Source organism: Bos mutus, chromosome 5 (assembly GCF_027580195.1).
Source record: "Bos mutus isolate GX-2022 chromosome 5, NWIPB_WYAK_1.1, whole genome shotgun sequence".
Lineage (NCBI taxonomy): Eukaryota > Metazoa > Chordata > Mammalia > Artiodactyla > Bovidae > Bos > Bos mutus.
Window position 1 is genome coordinate 9,449,271 of NC_091621.1, and position 22,169 is coordinate 9,471,439.

General features: G+C 42.1%; 1 protein-coding gene across 11 annotated transcripts in view; it reads right to left on the reverse strand.

Moving 5' to 3' along the window:
* Positions 1-22,169, reverse strand: part of ANO4 (anoctamin 4) — a 439,368-nt gene that overhangs the window by 139,633 nt on the left and 277,566 nt on the right. For 9 of the 11 annotated variants that reach the window (XM_070370271.1, XM_070370269.1, XM_070370272.1 and 6 more), the window contains 2 exons: positions 11,084-11,184; positions 7,618-7,662 (listed from right to left, as the gene is read on the reverse strand). In XM_070370271.1, coding sequence (XP_070226372.1) covers positions 7,618-7,662; positions 11,084-11,184 — 146 coding nt within the window. The remainder of the gene's footprint in view (positions 1-7,617; positions 7,663-11,083; positions 11,185-22,169) is intronic. The other 2 variants (XM_070370273.1, XM_070370270.1) reach the window with 1 other exon arrangement.

Below are 22,169 nucleotides of genomic sequence, written 5' to 3' on the forward strand. Positions count from 1 at the left end.
GCAACCAGCTTGCCTCTTAACAGTTTTGTCCTTCAGCTTTTCAATTCAAAGTTAACTATGCATCATGAGCATCTATTACTTGCCCAAGTTCAATGATTTAGTCATTAAATGAAACTTCCTAGGTTAAGCTGGTGGGCTTCCCTGCGGCTCTTGGCTTTATTTCATCTGATTGCCTTGAAAGTTGTTCATGAAAGACAACCCTGGTCCAGAGGTTTTCCATAACAGAGCTTTCACCTCCCACACGTGTCCAGTCTGCAGCACTAATTGGATTACACTTCGCATTCTCATGGAGTCTGGGCTCTGAGTGCAATGACTACGAATTTAACCAGATGGGTACAGTGCTCAATGTGGAGAAAAACAAAGCTGTAAAACTTCAGGGAATGAAATGGCAACTTTCTGCAACACGCTTGGGGCACAACTATTTAAGTGAATTGTGGAGATGGAGGGAGAGACGACCAGGGTATGAAAGTGAAAAATGAGGAGGGGGAGAAGGAAGTGAGGGGTAGACTGCTTGGCGTGGTGGAAAGGAGCTGGGATTTGCCCTTGCAATGCCGAAATCCTGGTTCTGCTGCTTATCAGCTGTGTGACCTTCCACAAAATCACTCACCTTTCTGAGCCTTATTTTTCCAGGGTTTTTAAATGGGATCATCACCATCATCATCATCTCACTGACCTCACAGAGTTGCTAAGAGGCTTATAAAAGAGGATGTGCATGAAATGCTTTGGAGAAACTGCCAAGCAGAGAGCAGGGTTACTAATCACTCTTTGAGGACCACAGAGGTTAATGTAAAGTGATGGAAAGGAGAGGTAGTGGGCTTTTGAAACACTATGGTAGAGGAAAGATATTCAAAAGACAGCTTAAAAATAACCCCTGAGGGTGTGAACCAGCTTTCATCGGGCAGCCTGAGCAGAAGCAGGAAGACAAAGCATGGACTGTTCTGGTCCCATCACACACACCAGTCCATGCTGCGTGCTCACAACGAGAGAGAACAGAATGCTCAAAAGTGATCAGCAGTTTGTAGCCTCCACTGCTTGGCAGAATGGCCCTCCAGTGATGCCAGCACCCTAATCCTGGAACCTGTGAATATGAGTGTAACACAGCAAAGGGACTTTGCAAATGTAAGCTGGGCCTTAAATTATGGACAGCATACTGGATTACTCAGGTGGACACATCTAATCACTAAACCCTTTAAAAGCAGAGAGCTTTCTCTGGCTGGAGACAGGAGAGATGAGGCCAAAGGGAGGTCAGAGAGATTCAAAGTGTGAGAAGGACTCAACTAGCCAGAGCTGGCTTTGGAGGTGAAGGGGGCCAGGAGCCGGTGGCGGGGTGGGGGGGTGGGGGTGGTGGCAGGAAGCCTCTAGAAGCTGAGAAAGACCTTTGGTTAACAGCCAAGAAATGGAGACCCTGGTCCGACGACAGCATGGAGCTCAGCTGTGCCAGCAACCTGGATGAGACTGGAAGCCAATTTTTCCCAGGAGCCTCTGAAGAAGAGCTGGCTGGCTATCACCTTGATCTCAGCCTATGAGACCCCGAGCAGAGAAACCAGATGAAAGCTACCCCACCCAGACTTATGACTCACAGAACTGAGATAATAAATTTGTCTGGGGATGTGTCATAAAAGCAATGGGAGACTACCACACCTCTCAAAACAGCCTTGATCCCATCTTCCTCAGACCTCGGCTGGCCAGGTTCCCATGGGCTGAGACTCATGCTCCACACTCTGTCCCTACCTCCCAGGTAAGTGGCTCTGGGAACAAGAGTTTGTCCCTCTGTGGCTGCATGACTAACGTCCATTCTTCCACAAACCCACTCCTGGCCCCAAACTGTGCCACTCAGACATCAGTGAGCATCCCCTTCCATCTTGCCAAGGAAAGACACACAGTGCAAAAGCCACCAGGCTGGAAAGCCTGAGAGTCAAGCTAGAGGCCTGGGACAAACCTTTTATCCTCTCAGGACCTTAGTATCCTTGTCTTTAAAATGATCAATCAGATGCTGTCTAATATATGTTTCTGGTGACTTTAGAGGTTATATCTTGGCTATACCATTTCAAACAAGCCTTGAGTTAATAAAGAGCTTTCCTTTTCACAAAGCATAATGGATACATTTTTGTATAGAATGATGACTCTGGAGTCAGCGAGAAATGGATTAACATTCTCACCACTCAGCTCAAAAGTGGTGAGTGCCGTGGTTGGCAAGGGACTAAGCCTCTCTGAGCTAACACACCCATTACAGATGGAATTGGTAAGGATAATGCATAAGGGTTTACACAATGCCTTGGCTGGACAAAATGCTCAATTAAGTGGTAGTTTCTAGGATGAAGAAAACGATGATGACAATGAACTTTTGTTGACCAAGTTCTCAACAGACATTCAAGAGCCATGATCTTCTCTTATATATTGAGGTCTGTGCTCCCATGTCTCACAGATATCCCTGAACAAGTGATCCTGAAATTTACTTAGAGCTGAGAAGTCGAAAAACTAACTAACCAGAAAGCATCTCATTTGTCTCTTCAATAGAGGAGTAGGGCTTACTTAATAACGTCTCCTCTGACAGGAGAAAGATAAAATGTCGGTTTAATGACAGAGCATTGATTTTCGTTGCATCCACTGTCACTTTGGTCCATCTCTGCCATTTACTGAGCAAAATCCCTCTCACAGACTACACAGGCACATCAATAAAGATGGACCACCTGCTTGAGTATTTGTGGCCTTGACTTGTCAAGTTAGCATCTAGACCAAAAGGTGAGTCACTCTCTTAAGAAAGTTGTTCTGATGGTAAATTTGGGGTGCTCCCCCAAAGACCAGTTCATGACAGGTGAGGTTTTGGGTAGCTGGAAAGAGCAAGCATAAACTAAGAGGCCACGTGCTCCAGAGCCCAAGAGCTGCAAATACTGAGCCCACACTCCACGACTACTGCAGCCTGGGCGCCTAGAGCCCGTGCTCCACAGCAAGAGAAGCCACTGCCATGAGAAGCCTGCTCACGGCAACTAGAGAAAACCCGTCTGCAGCAATGAAGATCCAGTGCAGCCCAACATTAACTAGTTAATCAAAAACAAACTAGGGGGCACACATCTCCCACCTTGGCTGGGCTGTGCCTTGGGAAGGTCCTGGTTAAAATACCTTGACCTCAGCTTCCTCAGTGGTGAAGGGGAGACTGTGGTGATCTTAGAAAAGGCCACATGCAGAGAACTTCCCCCCTAACCGATAAACCTGTCTACAGGCCTTTATAAATTACTGGCTGTACACAGAGTCCCAGCCTGGATATGGAGGGTGCACCCTGAAAAACCAGAAAACAAGGGCCTTTTTCTTGAGCCACTAACAACCCAGGAGGGAGTTTGTACTAAAGACAACTCAATTAGGCTGAATTAAATGAAACAGGTAACTTCAGAGACAGCTGCTTTTCCCCAGATCAGAATACTATAATAATAGCATCAGGTTTCAAACAGTTAGATTACATTTTCAGAGATAATATGCTCAGAGAGCACAACAGATGAGCTTTTAAAAAATGTAATGGAGGCACCGAACACAGGCCTACGTTGCAGGAAAGGAAGCCCTCCTGGATGGATAACAGACAACAGAGGCTTGCATTTCTTTTTCCTCTTCTTAGAGCCAAGTGCCCCATATTAGCAGTCTCTCCTCAGATAGGAGTTAGGGATCTTGAGAAACTAATGCCATTCTTTTAGGTCACAAGGCTGCTAATTGGGGCAGAGCTTAAGTATCTTCTAGAAGAGTCCAAAGGTTTTGGAACATTTACGAATGTTAATTTTTTAAGGTGAGGATGGAAATATCCAAGCCATGCTGTAATGTTGCCTGTATACTCATCTGATAAGACTGCGCAGGCACTCAGTGTGTAACACAGCAGGACAAGTGTTCATCCTGCCAAGCATCGCAAAGGAGAACGTCAGTCAGGATGCGTATGGGGGCGAGGAGGAAAAACAAATGGGCAGTACTGAGACTTCAGCTACCAGTCACCCACAATCATCAGACTTACGACTTTGTAAGCGTATCTTTTACAGGCTATATTCATACTATTTGGTGAGAGTAAAAATAAAATAAGGCCGAAGAACAGTGATACATTTCCTTTCTTGACTAGATGGGTATTGTATAATATCTCTAAGTCTGCTCAAAGGTAAGTGTCAAAGCATCCTTTAATAGACCAAGTATGTGCATAAAAAGAACACTTACCCCCAAAATACATATCTGAATTATATGAGTGTGCTTCACGGTGTCAGGTGACTTTTCACAAACAAAGATATTTGTGAAATGATGCTTTATTTTTCTACCTGCTCAGAAACTTCACAATTTTTATTTCTTTTCCCTTATTCTGAAAGGAGGTAGGTTTGTTTCCAGGGTGCTTTTGTGGATTAATGAAGTAAAATATCATTTGGAAGAATGAAACCAAAAGCTAAATTAAGTATCCATATTTAGGATGGCATGAGGATCTCAGAATATTGAAGTCAGTATGTTACTACTGGTGTTATGACTAGGATAACAAGTTACATACAAGCCCTGCAATTTGGAAGTCATCTCTGGCTACAGAGACACCTATTCTTCATCACTTAAATCAGCCTGTCCTGAGGTGAAGAGTTAAAGCAGATACAAAATTTTCTGACAAACTGCATTTAAAAATTTGTGCTGCACAGACTTCAATAAGTAATACCACCACACTGATATCCGAAATTTAATCCTGTGTGGTCAGCAGTAAGGCTTATCTCAAGAGGCCATTCTGAATCAACGTGTCATACAACCAGAACTGGGATTTTTTTTTCCCTTTATTTTGACCCAGAGCCTGCGAGTGCCTTTTAAGGACTCGATTCTTCTATAGTTGTTATGTATGCGCTTAAGTAGCATCAACTCTTCCAGGCCAAAAATTAGTGCTTAGTAAGCTGTTCTTCCAGTTCAAGAAACAAGGATTTCCCAAGCTCTTATTCACTCACAACCTCCCTTCTACACACACAGAGAACATGTGGTGGGTGACATGGTCACAGCCCTGTGTGCTTTCCTCCTCTTGCTCCTGTTCTAAACCCCATCCACTTTCTCCTTTGTCACTGCAAACCCTAACAAGGTGGCAGTAAGCCCTCACTTTCTGATTCATCAGGACCCCCTCTGTTCTCCACCAGCTATAATTTGCTTTGTTACTCTCCTCTCCGCAATTATCATTCTCAAAATGCACTAGTTCCAGACCAGCAACATCAGCATCACTGGGGATCTTAACAGAAGTACAAATTATTGAACCTCATGTCTGGGGATGGACCCATCAATCTGAGTATGAAAGAGCCCTGCAAGTGATCCTGACACATGTGAAAGTTTGAGAACCACCATTCCATGGAAACTGCTAGCATGGTGGTTACCAAGGTGACCAAAAATCAGTTCTCATCTCTCATTGTTCATCGCTGAAGAAAACCCCTTCTTATGGGAAATTGTACATGGTACCTTTGATACTGCCCTCCCCAGTTCCCCTTCTACTTCTTGAATTGTTCCTTTTCATTCTCCCCCACCTCTTCCTGTCTCCTTAAAGCAGATTTTTCCAAGCAGTTGCTACCGGCCCTCTTCTCTTCACTCCATGCATTGCTCCCTGGGAAATTCCATCCACTTCCCTGGCTCAGGTCATGATGGCTAATGAGCTTCACCTCTCCATTTCTATTCTCTGGCTTTACCTTTAGCTTCAACTGCTTTGGCATCAGTTTCAAAAGCCTCAAAGACCAACTGTGACACAAATTACCTCAAAACCTACTGTGAGTCATAATACAGAAGTGTCAGATAACTAATCAACACCTGTCTTACCACATCTGTATCTCCCTGAATTTCCACTCTTCTACTGCCTCCCAATCCCTTACATATAAACCTCTTTCTCTCCACCATTTCTTGTTTTCCAAATACCCACCAAGTCCTTTTGCCTACACTTTCCTCCAATCTTTCTCAAATACTTTGCTGTTTTACTTGATAGATTATTTTTTGGCTCTGCATGGAGCAGGAGTACAATCTGGGTGCTTTAGAGTGAAAGTCAAGGAGACAGAGATTATGACTTGTTGTAAGGAAGCACTTTCTAAGTCAGGTGTTCACAGATGGGTTCAGGGATTCCGTCTCTAGACATGTTTAAACACAGGCTGGCTGATGATATAACAGAGGTTCAACAGCCAATGAGTGGCTGGACTTGATGACATTTGATATCCCATCCAACCTTAAGATTATATGGGTCATTTAATCACCATTTTCTTTCAAGTCCTCATTGCTCACCTCTTCCCCACATTGCAAACAAGGTTTCAGTCCTCGATCTATGTCTGATGCTTCAGGAAGTCCTGGTTTTTCTATGCTTTTCTTTGTGGCCTTATTTTCCCACTGCAAATCCTCACACATATATATGAAGATTCGTTCATTCATTTGCCCCACCTACTATATGTGAGGCGCTGGAAAAACAGCCTTCATATACCTTCTAGATGGAGGGCCTACATCATAGGCTATAGCACAGACCCAGCGATCTGAGTTTTAATACGCTGTCCAGGTGACTCTGCTGCTGGCTAAAGTCTGAGAACTACTGAAATAGGCTAAAGTGTGCATGAAGTTTCTGTAGAAGGTCATTATGTGACAAGGGACTTGTCTCTGGTGAATCCAAATGCCATGGCAACCATCTGATTGAAAGAACTGCTAATAACGATGCTTCTCAGGAAAATTTTCGGGAAGCACACCTTAGTTTTTTTAAATGCCTATTTTCATGTCATATTTTGTCAAGCACACATGAACTTGGTTAAACTCACTAAACTATATCAACTATTCTTCTTTTTATCCTTCTGCACTGAACAGAAGCAGAGTGAATTTGAGTGCTAGATCTCACAGAACTGAACTCTAAAGATTTTCAGACAAATGTAATGGTTTCCAAGTTGTTTAACTATCAGCTCAGCTTAGGGAACATGATTACATAAGACGAATTAAAAGTTTGAAGTTAGATTGCCAATGATCACCATGAAATCAAATCAAAGAACATACTGAAATCACCTCTTCATCCCCAACTTCTCAAAAACCAAGGAGAAACAAGCTTAGGAAGGCAATACAGCACAGTAAAGGTAGTCCTCATCCAGTAGGATTTTGGGGGAGGAGGGGTTAAAAAAAGAGGGTAGGAGGGCTTCTGAGTAAGGTAATATATCTGCAAATTTTATTAACAAAATATTATTAACATAGGAGGACACTACCCATGGTAGGATCCGAAGCCACCTGGGAGGGTTACTGGCTGCACTTGGATTTCAAGTTATATATAGTGGAGGGAGTAATTTGCATGGGGAGAAAAGGAATGTTCAGACCAAAGATGCTTTCTAAACAGTGGGGCTTTCTGGGAATTAGGATGGGGAACTCTCACCTCTCAAACCCAGCCTCAACAGACCTGCAGATAAATTCTGCCTCCCAAGTGTGGAGAAATCACAGGGAAGACTCTAAGAGGAAAATTTCCATCTTTGCTTCCCGCTCCCCAACCCAGCCTAACTTGAAGTAGCTATTTTTGGTGCAGCAACCAGCTCTCCCATGGGACAAAGGCCCCTCCTCCCCAGCTTGTCTTCCTTGTCAATGTTGGGAGCACACAGGACAAGAGCTAAAAGAAACACCATCGTGACACAGCATGCTACTAACCTGCTCATGAACTTGTACCGGCGGGGCAGGTAATAGATTTTTCTCCTGGAAGAACAGCAAAAATGAAGCCAGTCGAGAAGAAAACCCATCGTCAGTTACAGTTTGAACTAGCAAGGAAGGAAAGGAGATTGAAGATAGAAGCCTGTAAGAGGTGAAGAAGAAAAAACTAAAAAGAGATTAACAGTGAGAAATGTAGTGGGAACGCAGGGCATGCATTTTTGACTCATGAAATCATATGAAATAGTTTCTATTGACATTGCTTCCTCTCCTTGTTACCATCAATTTTTACACTTGCTCTTCACCTATAGAACCTGTGCAGAGCAATAATTTGGAGCAATTGGTATTTGTATGAATTCAGCTGAGGTCAGCTTTTTTCTTCTCTTCAGGATACAGAGATAGATTGCCAGCCTGCTCGCAACATACATAATTTAACAGGCACACTGTTATATTAACAAATATTTCTACAGCACTTTAAGTTTAGAGAATGTTTCTGTCATCTGATATAGGCAAAGGTAATATAAATTATATATAAAAATATATGTTTTTACAACCAGTATGGGAAGGACACTAACAAATAAGTATCAACAGCCTGCTGGAAATAACCACACCAGCACATATTGTCTAACCCCTGGCCCTTGTGTATTGTTAATTAAAGAGGTAAACCAAGGAATCCCGGAAAAAACTCTTCTTAAAAATCAGACTTATTAAGGGTCTGTTGTACTTCTATTACATATTAAATGTAATTACTGTAATATTAATTAAAGTATTACAAATGCAAATTCTGAGTATAGTGTGAACAGAGAACATGTGCATTAGATACTTCTAAAAATGCAATCTCTCTTTCCATGGTTTTGACTTCAACCAATGGGTACAAATGGATGAATAGTTTGCATGGATTTTGAACTAAGATATTAGAGAAAATTGGAAGTTTATACACCAAAACTTTAGTGCATATCTGTGAAAATTTGAACACATATCCCATGTTATAAAGAGGCAGATTATAGAGACAATAGAAAAATCAGTGGCTGCCAGGGGTCTGGGCTGGGCGGAGAAGGGATAGAGTAAAGGGGATTTCAAGGGCTGTGAAACTATTCTGCATGATACCATAATAGGGGATACATGGCACCTTGAATTGTCCAAACCCACAGAATTGTACAAGACAAGAAGTGAACCGTAAACTATGGACCACTAAAACAAACACCACCATGACAGAGCATGCTACTAACCTGCAGATAGTAACAATGTGCCGATACTTATCCATCAGTTGTAACAAATAAACCACAATGCAAGGTACCAATAGTAAGGAGGCTGTAAGAGGGGTGGGAGGAGGTCTATGGGAACACTCTGTACTATCTATTCAATTTTCTGTAAACCAAAAACTGCTCTAGAAACTGTCTATTTAAAAAGTCTACATCCTTGGACACACAGGTATTTAGCAAAAGCAGGTTTTAGTGACCATTTCCCACAAGAAATCTATTCCTCAACTTCCTTTTAAATATCATAGAAACAAAAATCCAAGGAGACTAAATCTGGGATTCAGAAGTACAGTCTATAGAAAATAATAAAGGTAAGGTTCTTGGAGGCATTTCAATGTCCAAACTGATGCTTGAACACTTTGTTGAACTGATATGTCAGGACAATTCCTCTTTTGGAAATACACGCTGGATGAAAAAGTCATGTAAATTTTAAATGCACCAAGTTGTATCAAGTGAAGCTATGCTTAGGTAAAATCACATCAATATTAATAAGGCCAACTCATGGCCACTTGTTAACAGTATTTCCTCCTAAAATGTTGTCCTGCAGGAATTCCTATCATGTAAAATTATTATTCACAGTTGTTATGGCTTTCATTTTATTGCCTGGATCACATTCTCTGAATGCTGCATAAGAGAAGTATTCATGTTGCTTGCAGGCGGCACTCTTCTGCTATTATGTAATGAGCGCACAGAGGTGTTGTCTATGATACAGCCAGTTTCCTTAGGTTTTACTACCTTACTATTATCAAAAGGTAGACTTTTTAAGCTCTGTTGGCTTTAAGCTGGTGGTTTGATCTATGACTCTATCTAAGCATATATTTATTTTCCCTTTGGTCCTTAGGTATGACATAGCATTAATTCACATTGATAAATTACTGATTGTGCAAACAACTGTTGATGGAAACAAAATTGGAATTCCTTCTCTCTCACTGATTACATATATTACATATATATATATATATATATATATATATATATATAAAATTTAAACAATCCTTGGGTTCCAAGATTTTCTTTGTAACATTTTAAAAACAAAAACAAGTGAAAAATTTAGAACTACTTTAGTCTCAGTTCCTTTGAGAATTCTGCCTTAAGGAAAATACATGGTAGAAGTATCAGCCTCTATTTTGAATTTGTATTAGGACACACAGACTAATAAAGAAAATAAGATGCACCAGAGAGATATATTACAGGCTTATGAATGGAAATTGCCCTTCCCTAAATGTGTTCCTAGCATCTCTTCATTTCTAAGAATATAGATGGATCTTTGTCTCAATAACTTTCCACAGCTCATTAACAGCTATACTTTAGAATTGGCCATCTGCCTAATTTCTGCCCTCTGACTTGGTCGTATTGGCAAATGTTGAACCAAAAGTAGAAAGTATTTAATTCTTTTGTCCCTTAAGAACTGTCCTTGGTACTAAACCCCTCCACCTCCTTTAAGAGATTCTATTATTTCTACATATCTTGGCATTCATAATTTAAGATTTAATACTTAATTTCATTTCTATCTAGCAAACAATCACTTTTTCTTAATCTATAGGGAATATAAGAATATTCACTCTGAGATGGAGGAAAATTAATCCTTTAAAATAACTAAGAAATTCATGAAAAGTACTTTATATTCCCCACTCCAGTGTTCTTGCCTGGAGAATCCCAGGGACAGGGGAGCCATCTATGGGGTCGCACAGAGTTGGACACGACTGAAGCGACTTAGCAGCAGCAGCAGCAGGAATAAATATCAATGGTTGTGGTTTGCACAGTATTTATGACTTGACTCTTAAAATGCAAAAATAGTTGTTTAAAAAAATAAGGTCACGTTTTCCTGAAATTTCTTGAACTTGCAGCAATGGAAGTAGACTGTAATTTTTTTCTGGAAGGGACCAGTCAGTAAGGACTTGTACCACTGGTCCTGACATCTGGCCATTTAAAGAAGCACGGTTTTTAAAATTGGCACTTTGGAAATGAAAATGCCACTTGGAAAATATTTCTTTCTCAACAGTCTATCCTTCTAAGGACTGCATTAGCCAGGCATTTTCACAAAAAGTCATGAAGTCATCATTAGCCATGAAGTTACTTATTGCATTTCCTACACATTTAAAGGGTTTTTTCCTCTAACAGTGTTCCAGTCTGCATTTTGATTTTATTTGTTTCGATAGAGGAGTGCACTAGCAGCAGAGAGAGTGGGGGAGAAATACTTTTACACCTACCTGAAAGGCATTCTTACATTCATTTGTTCTGCATATCTTCCAAGCACTTCCCATGGGGCATGCAACTTCACAAAGATAATGTCACTATTTATTAGAGAGGACTGAAACAGAAAAAAGAAACTAAATTGAAAAGTATATCCAAGTCTCCTATGGTTTCAATTGAACTGGAACTTAGAACACATGAACTTGTACAGAGTTTAAGATCAGAGGGCATTTTTCAGCAATCAGCTGGGTCCTTATGTGTGCACATATCCATTCAATCAATACATTACTGTGAGCCAGGCTCTGGAGAACCAGCAGGGAAGAAGAGAGATACAGATGGCATTTACATTCTGCAAATACACACATACAAAAGGAGACAGGCAAAAACAAGTTAACAAGAGAAAGAGATTCAGAGAGTTGAGTGTTCTGAAGACAACAGAGTCTTGGGAGAAAAAGTTAGAGTAGGATACCCATTTCCTTGGACAAAGGGTCAAAAAAAAAAGTCCTCTCTGAGGAATGGACATGTGAGTTGAGATATAAAGAAGGAGCCAGCTGGGTAAAAAGCTGAATGTTCTGGGTGCAAAGCCCCTAGGCTGGGAAACAGCTTAGTATGTCCTATAGGGGAGGGGCAAGGAGGAGGGTGGAGGTGCTGGGGTGGATTAATCACAGAGACTGGCATGAGAAGAGGCTGGAAAGGTGAGCCTGAGCTAGTATGCGGTGCTTCACAGGCCACAACAACACAGTTACACTTTATGCTAGGTACATGGGGAAGTCATTTTGATTTAGGTGTTCAAAGACCACTGCGGCTGCTGCATGGAAGAGAAAGAATAAGGGAGAGTCACAGTGAAATGGAGAGAGAGATGCTCTCAATCATTCAGGCAAAAGCAATAGTTGGTGGTGGGGATAAAGGGAACTAACAGATGTGTCTTAAATCTGGCCAGCATCAGCAAGGCTTTTTCAAAGGACTGTGCTCTTCGGCCCCAAACCTTTCCCTTCTTCGGGGCTTTTTATCAACACAGAACTTAGGGCCGTAAAACTAGGACTTCACACTCCATTAACTACCCAACAGGTTTTGGTCTGTGCCTCTGGTGGCAGGGACATCCCTTATTAGATTTCCTTTGGAAGTCATTTCCCAGGGTGAGGGCTGAGTTGTGGAAGGATGTGGAAGAAAGATGAGAAACAGTTAAGCCAGAGCTTAATGAGCCAAATGGCCAATTACTTATCCTTATCTTTTCACACAGGGTTATCCTGAACTGCATACCATTTAAGTGTTCATAGTTTAAGAAAATCAATTTAAAATTTCATAGTTTAAGATGTATTGGGCCTTCGTGGCTGAACTCTCCTTATAACAGTATCTATACACAAGTCAATATTTCTACACACCTGACAAAAAAACCTCAACTTTATGCTTTAGCAGGGGTACATTTGCACTGTAGGGAATTGTTTTTACATTGCAGATGAAAGGCAACTGTAATTCATTTTTCGTATTTTCATTCAGGGTCTTCTTGCTGGGCTTATAAATATTGTATTTAAGGCCTAAGAACGCCTCAAGATATTATGGAAAAGCCAACTGTTATCAACAACAACATTCTCAGAAACTTTGGTGATGCTGACTTTCCCATGGGGAGAAGGGCCAGGATCCAAGTACACAATGGTGAAGGGGAACCCCTGATATTGGTTAGGAAAAAAAATCAAATTTTCTGGCAGTTCAGGCTGAAATAAGGTTTTATCTTTCAACGTAGGACAAGCAGACACCTACCTTTAAGCCCCCTGAGAACAAGGAAAGCTTCTGTTATTCATTGGTTGAATCCTTTGGCCCCAGAACAGTTCCTGCTATAAAGGGAGCTCTCAGCCGATATGTGCCTGGTGGTGGTGTAGTTGCTGTCGTGTCTGACTCTGTGATCCCATGGACTGTAGCCCGCCAGGCTCCTCTGTCCATGGGATTCTCCAGGCAAGAATACTGGAGTGGGTTGCCATTTCCTTCTCCAGGGGATCTCCCCAAACCAGGGTTGAATCTGGGTCTCCTGCATTGCAGGCAGATTCTTTACCAACTGAGCCACCAGGGAAGCCCTGGTGAAATGTGAACAGTTCATTCTGGCCCAGGTAAAAATTGGGAGCCCTACGTAGCAGGCAGGCTAAAATAAAATTTTAAAAAAGAAAAAAGAAAGATATGCTTTAGAGTCTGGGAAGGTTTTGCAGCTTCCTCACTTGGGAGGTTTCATGATGATACTAGGAATTCTTTAAATTTGCCTAGTTTTCTGACAAGGTTCTCACTTCCTGTTGTTTCTTCTCCATCTTCTCATGAGAGGAAGAGTAAAATTGTGCAAAATAAAGAAGACAAATGGCCATGGGACTGATTCACAGAATCAACCAAACCTTGATTTAGAGCATGAAATCTTAGAATATACTCTCTTCACAGAATTATTGCGATTGCTAGTTTTACAGAAAATATATAATCTACCTCAAGAATAATCATTTTGTAGATTTCCCATGAATATATGAACACACTAGGGAGGATACAATATCCCATTCAGGGCATATTCTAAGTGTCATACTTCTGTGTATGAAAAAGCCAAGTTCATTATCTGAACACGTACTGAGTCAACTAAAATTCTAATGTGGGATTTCAACCATTTTCTGCATAAATGAGCAACTGCTTTGAGTCACTCAGTATGATTTTAAAAAAACCCTCCATTTTCTTATTATTTCAATTATAACAATGATTATAAAGCCTGTCATATTTATTTTATATCATCACTTTACTATATTTAGTGCTGTATAATTTTACAAGCACTTTTACACATTACCTCATTTTATTCTCAAACTTGTAAGAGAGGCTTTAATTTCTTAAAAAAGGAAAGAGACTAAGCAATTCACCCACAGCTAAACTGAAAGTTTATTTCACTCAAATCTGAGTCCCCACCCACATCCCTTGACTCTGTCCATTTTATCTGATAAACTCTGAGGTTTAAATAAATCCATGGCTTTTACATGCATTGAGGACACATAATCTCTGAATTCTTTATCAGTTTACACAAACAAAGAGGGGAAATTAAGCTATATTTAAGATTATCTTGATAATCTTGAGAAAAATGTTAACTGAATTCCTTGAATGATGATGGGTGTCTATTCATGTGTTATGTGTGTGGAGGGGTCTGCATCTGTGCATGCCTGCATCTATGTGTGTATGGGGCTTATTTTCTGTTTTTAAGGAGAAACTGAACTTCAGCTCAGAAAAATAAATGTGAAACATGACTGCTAATTATATTGCTCATACATCACTCTTTTTCTCGAGTAATGAATGATTACACTACTGGGTCTAAATAGGTTTTCCTTCTTATTAAGTATTCCTTTCCAAATAAATCCAAGTGTGCAAGTACCAAAATGAAGAGAAATGGAAATGATTTTTTGAAACAGAGTTGTTTCATTCATATACTACAATAAAAACCCCTTAGGTTAGAACCTTGGGGAGAAGAAAAACGACCATTTAGAGGAGCTTGAAAAATCTCCTTAGAAGAATGACTGGAGAAATTAAAAAGTACCATGGAAAATCCCTGGAATGGAAAAAGGTAAGAGCCACAGAAAACTTTTCTTCTTTCTTGTTCATTCAACAAGAACATATTGAACATAATCTATGTATAGATTCTGGGAATGCAAAGATATATAAACTGTGGTCCTTGTCTTGGAGGTTAGATAAGGTAACCATAAGGGAAAAAATAAATAGCATGCCATTATCTAACCCAAGCAATCCACCTTTTAAAAATGTGTAAATGTACACATCTCTTCACCTCATGACCTCCAAAACAATGGCTGAAAAGAGGACACTGATGGAGAAAAGGTTTGGGAGTGGGGGCATGGAGGCATCACAAACTTACTTTAGGACATACTAAGTTCTTAACGCCCATGAAAAGACATCTTGTGGGTGGATAAATGAGTCCAGACCAAACTGTGTCTGGAGCTTAGGAGAGCAGTCTGAGTCAGAGATACAAAATAAATATGGCCAGGAGATAGACAATGTTTAAATCCATGGGATTGGATAAGGTCAGTTCAGAAGAGAATACAGGGACAGAGCCACGTGGGTAGCTGCAACATAGAGGTTAGATGGGGATGCAGACCCTGAGGTTCAACGGCACATATTGACATATCTACCTCTTACCAGCTCTGTGATCCTGGCCAAGCTACTCAATCTCTCTGTGCCTCTGTCTGTTCAACTGTAAAATGGGAAATGATAGCAACAGCTATCAGTTGAGTTGTATTATTCAGTTCAGTTCAGTTGCTCAGTCGTGTCCAACTCTTTGCGACCCCATGAATCACAGCACGCCAGGCCTCCCTGTCCATCACCAACTCCCGGAGTTCACTCAAACTCATGTTCATCAAGTCGGTGATGCCATCCAGCCATCTCATTCTCTGTCATCCCCTTCTCCTCCTGCCCCCAATCCCTCCCAGCATCAGAGTCTTTTCCAATGAGTCAACTCTTCTCACGAGGTGCCCAAAGTATTGGAGTTTCAGCTTTAACATCAGACCTTCCAAAGAAATCCCAGGGCTCATCTCCTTCAGAATGGACTGGTTGGATCTCCTTGCAGTCCAAGGGACTCTCAAGAGTCTTCTCCAACACCACAGTTCAAAAGCATCAATTCTTCGATGCTCAGCTTTCTTCACAGTCCAACTCTCATATCCATACATGACCACTGGAAAAACCATAGCCTTGACTAGATGGACCTTTGTTGGCAAAGTAATGTCTCTGCTTTTGAATATGCTATCTAGGTTGGTCATAACTTTCCTTCCAAGGAGTAAGCGTCTTTTAATTTCATGGCTGCAATCACCATCTGCAGTGATTTTGGAGCCCCCAAAAATAAAGTCGGACACTGTTTCCAACATGTCAAATAGATGTCTCCCCATCTATTTGACATGAAGTGCTGGGACCAGATGCCATGATCTTAGTTTTCTGAATGTTGAGTTGTATTAAATGGCATAAAACAGGTAAGGTACTCGTAGTACATCCAAAAACATGTTAGCATTATCTCTAAGAAGGGCCATAGCACACTGGTGGTGGGGGGAAGAACACAGCACTACTGGTTACCTAGTTACAATCTGTGAATGTGACAAATAAGAAACTACTACCTGAAAAGGATTTTCCAGGCTTTGACTACAAGTCTAAACCAGAAGAAATTCTGAAAGTCAAGTTCCCAATGCCCATCTCCTTTCCCTCCACAGTCCCTACATATTCCTCCAAGGACACCCATTCATTCACTCATCAGACATTCACTGAGTGACAACTACATATCAGGAATCAAGACTGTCAGGAGAAATAACAATAACTTCAGATATGCAGATGAGCCACCCTCACTGCAGAAAGTGAAGAAGAACTAAAGAGCCTCTTGATGAAAGTGAAAGAGGAGAGTGAAAAAGTTGGCTTAAAACTCAACATTCAGAAAACTGAGATCATGGCACCCGGGCCCATCACTTCATGGCAAATAGATGGGGAAACAGTGGAACCAGTGACAGACTTTATTTTGTGGGGCTCAAAATCACTGTGGATGGTGACTGCAGCCATGAAATTAAAAGACGCTTGCTCCTTGGAAGAAAAGCTATGACCAACCTAGACAGCATATTAAAAAGCGAGATCTTTACCAACAAAGTTCTGTCTAGTCAAAGCTATGGTTTTTCCAGTAGTCATGTATGGATGTGAGAGTTGGACTATAAAGAAAGCTGAGCACCAAAGAACTGATGCTTTTGAACTGTGGTGTTGGAAAAGACTGTTGCGAGTCCCTTGGACTGCAAAGAGATCCAACCAGTCCATCCTAAAGGAGATCAGTCCTGAAAATTCATTGGAAGGACTGATGCTAAAGCTGAAACTCCAATACTTTGGCCACCTAATGCAAAGAGCTGACTCATTTGAAAATACCCTGATGCTGCAAAAGATTGAAGGCAGGAGAAGGGGACAACAGAGGATGAGATGGTTGGATGGCATCACCGACTCAATGGACATGAGTTTGAATAAACTCCGGGAGTTGGTGACGGACAGGGAGGCCTGGCGTGCTGCAGTCCATGGGGTTGCAAAGATTCGGACATGACTGAGCGACTGAACTGAACTGGCATATCAGGTTCTCTGCCAGATGGTTAGATATATTACAGTCACCCAAATTTACAGTCTGGAGACAGACATTAAACAACAAATAAACATATGAGTTAAAATTAAGAAAAGTTGTAAAAAAGATAAGAATATAGCGCTGCGGTCCAGAAGAAGCGGGGTACTTGCTTTAGTTGCTTTAGATCAGCCGTTTGATCCCTGCAAGCATAACATACAATCTCAGATTCCAAAGGTGAGAGGGACGCCAGCCATGGGAGAAGCCAAGTGAAAAGCATTCCAAGCAGAGAGAACAGCAAGTATGAAGACTCAGAGATCAGAGCACACCAGGAACCAAAGCCTCCAGTGACTGGACACTGTAAAGTGTGAGGCAGGGAGAATACCTGATCACAGGGCTGAAGAGGAGACCTGGGAACAGACCCTGCCAGGCCAGATTCAATGCTGCTAGGAGTCTGGATTTGATTTTCTAAGGTCAATGCAAAGTTACCAATGGGTTAAAGGCAGAGAGGTGATGGCATCACTTGTTTCAGAACATATACCCTGGGGACTTCCTTGGTGGTCCAATGGCTAAGACTCTGGACTCTTATGCAGGGAACCCAGGTTTGATCCCTGGTTAGGGAAGTAGATGCCACAACTAAAGAGTTTGCAGGCTGCAACTACAGATCCCGCATGTCACAACTACAGAACCCACATGTTTCAACAAAGACTGAAGATCCTGCGTGCCACAACTAAGACCCAAGGCAGCCAAATAAATAAATATTTTTTAAAAATAAAGCACAATTTCAGTAACTCCTGGGCAATTCCTAGAGGGAGCATAGGACTGAAAAGTTCACTAAGACAGTTACTCCAGGAGGCCAGGTGAGACAAGACAGTGGCTGGAACCAGAATGTGGACATGACTACAGGGGAGAAATGGATAGATTTGAGATTTACCTGGAGGTAAATTTGGGATTGGTCCAGTGAGAGTGAGAAAAAATCCAGTGTCTTAGATTCCTGTGCAGGTTGCTTTGCCCAGGAAACTAGGATGGTTACTACCACGCACTGATACAGAGGACGTCAGGGAGAAGAAGGTTGCTGACTTTGGGATATGCATGCTTGAAGTACCTGGGTGACAGTTACACAGAAGATAAGTAGGAAAATGGATACAGGAGTCTGGCTCTCAGAGGGTGGGACTTACTGAGAATCGCAGGCGTGTAGCTGATATTTAAAAGCACAGAACTTGATGAGATCACCGAAGGAAAGAGTGGAGGAAAATGGGAAGGAGCAAGTCTCAGGGCACACTAACACTTAAGAGGTTTGGAAGAGGAGAAAGCAACCATCAAAGAGGACTGAGAAGGAGCCATCAGAGAAGGAGGTGGGAAACAAAGAGAGGGACAAAGCAGAAGCCAGGAGAAATGGGTTTCTAGAAGGATGAAGTGATCAGCAGCACTGGATAAGCCAGGCACAGTTTAGGTCACCCTTCCTGTGGATACTGGGCTGTTGCATAGAGGTGACCTTGTCCAACAGTGCCCCTGGTCCCAGCCTTGCTGCTGCAGCCACCCTTCATCTGCTTACCCTGCCCATGGCCGGGTCCTGATTCTAATGCAGAGCTGAGGGGGATCTCTGCTCTCATGGTGTCCAGCTTGTTCCTTGAAGGAAAACAGGGAACATCCATGTTCCAGCTGGTTCTCCTGAGTCACAGCTGTATTCGAGACAGGCACACAGGTACTATGCCATGTCCCTCTTTCAGCACACCTCTGTCCCACACAGCATATACCAACCAGTGAACGAAGCCCACAACTCCCCTGGTCCATGCTGGTCAGAGAGCTGTCAGCTATCTGAGAACATCTCATTAAGAGATTAGAAGTGGCTCTGTACTCAGGATTCTGAGGCTGTGGTTTTCCTACACTTTCTCTAAGGATTCCCAGGTGCTGAACACTCCTGGCAATGTCCCAGGTTTCCCCAGATGGACATGCAGCAGGGACCTCCCTCCATCATAACATACATATATCTCTGATTTCAGAGATAAATCTCACTGCAATTGTGAGTTTTGTTTGACCCTATGATGCTTGTCTGAATGAGATCATGATCATGTACAGAGTCATACGTGGAGGATATGTGTGCATGCAGAAGAAATGGACTAGACCTCACGTCTGCCATAGAAACCTTATTCTGGGAAATTTTTATCAATCTATTTTCATTTCAGGTCCATTTTCGCTGATTGGGTTCTAATGAAACAGGATGGTGGCCCTTTTAAAAAGGTAGCAGGAGAAAGGAAAGCAATTTTAAAGGATTTGGTTAATCATTTTTTCATTAAATATTTATTGCATGTTTATTAACCACTTGCCCTGTGCTGGGGAAGGGTCATTTATGTTGTCATAAGGCAACTGGCTTTGGGCTATAACAAAAATGAGATCATTCCTGTCCCTGAGATGCTAATACCTAAGCCACAGAGATAGAAACTATACGTGAAATTTGGTAGAATTACACAAGAGCTATATGATGATATGCAACCTTTCTTTGGACACTGAATAAAAATAGAATGGAGCAAGCATATAGTGTAATTGTTAAAAGTCCCAGCTTTGGAGTTAGGGGTCAAGTACCAGACCTGGTATTAGCAGCTAGTGACCTTGAACAAGGTGTTTATAATCTCTGTAAGCCTCAATTCTCTCATCTGTGAAACGGGAACAATAGCAGCACTTATTTCAAAGTTCTTCTGAGGACTATAGGGTTTAAGGGATGCAAAGTACTTAGCTAGTTCCTTATGCACATAAAATACTCTTTAAATGGTAAGAAGGAAGGCTTGTGAATTATTAAAGTGAAAGTGTGTCCCACTCTTTGCAACCCCAGGGAGTGTAGCCCATCAGGCTCCTCTGTCCATAGAATTCTCTAGGCAAGAATACTAAAGTGGATACCCATTTCCTTCTCCAGGTAATCTTCCCAACCCAGGGACTGAACCCAGATCTTTCGCATTGCGGGCAGATTCATTACAGCATTTGAAAATATGGTTTAAAGTTAAAGCTTTAATTGAGAAACAAGATTTTTTTCTTCCTACCTGGTTTCCTGATTTTGGCCATGAAAATATAGCTATGGAACATTAGGAACAAAGAGGTGTTTGCCTGGAGGTTACGAGGAGGGGCAGCTTCATGTGAAAACGGAACAGGTTCCTTCCCATGGACATCGCAGAGTGAGGGCCTGGCTCACAGAAAGCCGCCTCGCTCTCACTTGTAAGCTCATTTGATTCATCTAAGATACAAGTGCATCCTGGGGTTATATTTGTGCCAAACAGGGACAGGGAACAGGTGAGTAGGGAAGGAAACAGGGGTCTGTTTGGAAATAGCCCCCATGGGTCTAGGTCAGTCCCAGGGTACCCTAAAGTCAACTAGGGGCCCTGCAAGAGGCTGTCGAAATTAAAAAGGTCACCTCAGCTCAAAAGATGATCCCCATAACCTTGAAGACAACTGTCTTAAAAGAGCTGAAACTTCATTAGAGCAGAGAAGACTAAAGGAGACCTAGGCTTAGGTACTTTCCAGAAGTCTCCTTGATGTCACTTGTCAGGTGATCACTGGCCAACAGCCAACCACATGCTGCTCTGTGGTGGAAAGAATGCCTGGGCCAGGTCCTGTCTTGCGAACTTGGGTGAGTCACCTCACTTCTCTGACTATGAACTTCTCACTGGCCACACAGAAACAACCTAATCCCCAGGGCTGCAAACTTTTGGGGCTATTCTACCATACAGATTAAAACAACCTGTGAAACATGGCAAAAACTGCCCAGTCCTGGCTCTGACTGCCTCTTAGAATTGGAGCCTGGCCTCTTCTCTGCCCTCAGTTTCCTCATCTGCAAAACATGGACTAGAATCACACAGTCTGTTCCAAACTCATTCAGCAGAAGGGTACCTGGAAATCACAGTAGTCTCTGCAGCTGACCATGCATCTCACAACATGAACTGTAACTTAGCATTTTCTTGGGCTCCAAAATCACTGTGGATGGTGACTCCAGCCAGGAAATTAAAAGACGCTTGCTCCTTGGAAGGAAAGCTATGACAAACCTAGTGTGTTAAAAAGCTGAGACATCACTTTGCCGACAAAAGTCTGTACAGTCAAAGCTATAGTAGTCATGTACAGATGTGAGAGCTGGACCATTAAGAAGGCTGAGCACCGAAGAATTGATGCTTTCAAGACATGGTGCTGCAGAAGACTCTTGAAAGTCCCTTGGACTGCAAGGAGATCAAACCAGTCAATCCTAAAGGAAATCAACCTTGAAAATTCATTGGAAGGACTGACGCTAAAGCTGAAGCTCTAATACTCTGGCCACCTGATGCAAAGAGCTGACTCACAGGGAAAAAACCCTGATGCTGGGAAAAACTAAGGGCAGGAAGAAAAGGGAGTGACAGAGGATGAGATGGTTGGATGGCATCACTGACTCAATGGACATGAGTTTTGAGTGAACTCCAGGAGATAGTGAAGGACAGGGAAGCCTGGCATCCTGCAGTCCATGGGGTTGCAAAAAGTTGGACATGACTGAACAATTCACTACTCATCCAGTCATGTCATCCACAAAGCTTCACTGAGGGCCTGCTATGAGTAGGGACTGTCCTGGGTGCTGGGCATATACCTGTGGGTGAAACAAACTAAATCCCCATCCTCACAGAGCTCAAGTTCTACTGGGGACACAACCCTCAATAAATAAGATACATGATACTGCCGAGGGTGTGCTCCGAAGAAGAATAAAGAAGGGAGGGAAATAGAAAGTGATGGTGAAAAGGAAATGCTATTTTAGACAGAGTGCTGTGGACAGGCCTTTTGATAAGGTGACATTTGAACAGAAACCTGAAGATGTGGAAAGGAGGCCATTCCATTACCCAGGGAAAGTGTTTTCCAGGCAGAAATCAAAGGATGAGGGCCCGAGGCATAAAGACACTTCATGATGCAATCTATTCAGCACAAAGGGTCACATTGGGGTAGCCACTTGCCTCTCTCCACTACCCCCTCAGGCAACTACAAGGATTTCACTCTCTCATAACCATACTGTCAGG